The sequence below is a fragment of the Lactuca virosa genome, chromosome 5 (assembly GCF_052849685.1).
Source record: "Lactuca virosa cultivar CGN04683 chromosome 5, Lactuca_virosa_CGN04683_v6, whole genome shotgun sequence".
NCBI classification, from domain to species: Eukaryota; Viridiplantae; Streptophyta; class Magnoliopsida; order Asterales; family Asteraceae; genus Lactuca; species Lactuca virosa.
Window position 1 is genome coordinate 320,446,211 of NC_136430.1, and position 3,331 is coordinate 320,449,541.

General features: G+C 34.0%; 1 protein-coding gene across 1 annotated transcript; it reads left to right on the forward strand.

Annotated features, from left to right (window-relative positions):
• Nucleotides 1-550: 550 nt before the first annotated feature.
• Nucleotides 551-1,705, forward strand: LOC145113142 (uncharacterized). The gene is made up of 2 exons (XM_079049263.1): nucleotides 551-1,151; nucleotides 1,242-1,705. Exons 1-2 carry the CDS (start codon nucleotides 551-553, stop codon nucleotides 1,703-1,705), a joined length of 1,065 nt encoding a protein of 354 aa, XP_078905389.1.
• Nucleotides 1,706-3,331: the final 1,626 nt, after the last annotated feature.

A 3,331-nucleotide genomic window follows, 5' to 3' on the forward strand; every position in this document is an offset into this window, starting at 1 on the left:
GGCTAAAAATTGCTCTATCATAAATTCACCATTTACGTTTACCGGTGTTGTGCCGGTTCCGTCGCGAAACTTCGACGGGCCATAACTTTTTCGTTATAACTCGGATTTCGGCGTTCTTTATATGTACGGAACCCTTGTAACATATACTAACACTTGGTTAAGATTAATCCTTCTAAATAATCTTCCACCAAAAAGTCATTTTTGATGCTTATTGTCTTTAAATTGACTAGCCCGGATCTACGGGTGTTACATTTGCTACTTGAATGTTACTTGTAGTATTTGGTACTTGAATCTTATGTTATTTGGTATTTGACTTTTATGTTATGTTTTTTGGTACTTGAATCTTATGTTATTTGGTACTTGAGATTTATGTTATGTTATGTTCGTTGGTACTTAAGTTTTATTTTTATGTTATTTGGTACTTGTGTTGATTAATAGGTTCTTAATGGATCACGACAAAAAGATACTTCTCATAATTCTAATGTACTTGTACATCCGCTACTTTTGGAAGAGGGGTGTCAAACGAGTGCGGGACAACGATTCGGAAATGATGGGACATGAATTTACGTTAGAGTTACTTCACCGTAATCCTCTACAATGTGTTGAAGTACTACGCATGTCCCGTGAATCATTTGTCCGACTATGTGCTCATTTTAGAGTAAACTACGCGTTAAAGGATAGCAAACATGTGTCGGTTGAGGAGAAGATGGTTATGTTTTTGATGATGATCGGTCATAACCAACGTTATGTGATTATCAAGCGGAGATTTCAACTCTCAAAGCAAATGATTCATAAGTTTTTTCATGAAGTGTTGGACAAAATGTTGCTTTTCGCACATGACATTATAGTACCAACTTCTTTTAATCCGAATCCAAACATTCCGGGACATAATAGGAGGCTACGACGGATATTCAAAGGAGCAGTTGGTGCACTTGATGGCACTTTGATACATTCTGTTGTCCCTGCAAGCAAACGAGATTTATATAGAAGTAGGGTAAAAGACGATTGTTACCAAAACGTATTGGCAATATGTGACTTCAACATGATGTTTACGTTTGATGTGGCCGTTTGGGAAGAGATAGCACACGATTCTAGAATATTATCAGAAGCATTAGCAAATCCACATGCACCATTCCCGTTACCACCATCAGGTAAGTTTATGGTTATTTAAATAGTTTTATCTTAGTTTGAAAAAGAAATGATTTTTATTTATTTATTTATTTATTTTTTCCTTTTTACAGATAAATATTATCTTTGTGATGCCGTCTATGCAAACATTCGAGGTTTTATGACACAGTACTGTAATGTGAGGTATTGGCTTGGAGATTTCCGTCGAAGACGTGCATTAACGAATAAAGAAAAATTTAACCATGCACATGCAAAACTTCGAAACGTCATTGAGCGTGCTTTTGGTGTCTTGAAAGCACGATTCACTATATTGAAGAGGATGACACCATTCTCGTTGGTTACACAACGAAACATTACCCTTGCATGTTTCGCGCTTCATAAGTTTATAAGAAGAGATGGACTACGTGATGAGTATTTTGCACGATATGATGAAACAAATGTCTCGGTTCGAAATAACAATGCAGTCGTTGATGATGATGAAGATGAGATTCCAACACATAGTACTGCAGCGGACCGTGAATATATGACCCAGTTACGGGATGAAATTGCCGAGCAATTGATGCAAAATATCGAATGAGAATTATTAAAGTTTGGTTGTATGAACTTTATTGCAAAATGTTATTGTAAGACTAATTTGGTTGTATGAAATTTATTTCAATGTTTTAAGACTACAATTATTAAATTTTCTGTGTTTAAAAACCATTTTCGATTTATTAAATTAGTTTATTTTAATTTTTTAATGTCTACAAAAGTTAACAAAAACAAACACGCTTTTTATTACAGGCTGCAGCCGTTTGGTCCACATCTTCTGCTGCAGAGGTTTGCAGATGTGGTCCGCAGACTTTATGAATTTTTACTTCAGAAAAACAAATAGCACCTTAGTATCACAAGAATCCAATAGGGTAATTAATAGAAACCATGATAATTTTAATCATTCTTTACTTTATATCTATTTTGATATTCTATCAAATGTATAGCATTTAATCCATGAAGGTTACTACTAATTAGCTCCATCATTTCATATATTTGTCCCATCACTACAGCATTATACTTAATAATCCAGCACTTTTTAGTTCTTGTCATTAATATGATTTACACATTCTTTATAGCTCATGTGAATAATAATCCAGCACTTTTTAGTTCTTGTCATTAATATGATTTACACATTCTTTATAGCTCATGTGAATCGTTTCTAATAATAATCACTTAATTCAAGTCATAACCCAAGTTTGACTTATCCTAATCAAATGTAAATTATGAATCGGTGATTTCAATCCAATAATCAAAGTCACTTTTTTTTTAATCTTTAAACATATTAACATATAGCTCACGACATATGGTTATTTGTCATATATAGCTGACATTAATCCATTGTAGAGTTCCAATTTAGGGCTCAAATCATCAAAATATCAATAATCCAAACTTTATTTTTGATGTCCTAGTAACAACAGCATGCTAATATGACTTAAAGCATCATTATCCAGCCAAAATTATAACATACAAAGCAATTTCCTCCGCATTAGGGTTTATAGTACTCCAATCATGTTATAATTAGTAGATATCATGTTAATTTAACTCAATCCATCGCAATCTCCACTTAGTTCTTACATGTGAGACTTAGACCAAAACTAGGGTTCATGCAATCAGTTCCATCAAATTAAACAAATTAAATGAACAATAAAAGATGGTTTACCTTTCTTCCAAGCTTGTATGAGTTCGATCTTTGCTTTCCCTTGGGAATCCCTTTGTTGCATCAAAATTCCAGCCAGGTATATATCCACTTTTTCGCACCTTACAACCACACATACACTATGGGAAAGTTTTGGAATGATAATGGTTGAAAGCATCATTAATAGCATCAAATGGAGGTCAAAGAAGGGGACATGTCAGCATACAACTTGTTTTGCGTAGAACCAATTGCCAATTTGCCACCCTTACTCTGTCCATTTCTGGTGCTTAAATGCTCCCTGATTGATTCTTCTTGGCATGCAGTCTGAGTATTATAAGCAAGCCTAGAGAGTTACGTTCACATAGCTTGCTGGAAATGCCCCATTCTAACCTTTTTACCCTTGAATGCTCTCAAGCAAAACCCTAACAATTCTCAGGCAACTTAGGTGTTTTAAACTTGCTTCAAATAATTATGGAAATTAGGATACATATTTAGCTTTGGCCTATATATAAATCATATTACTAAGCAAATAAA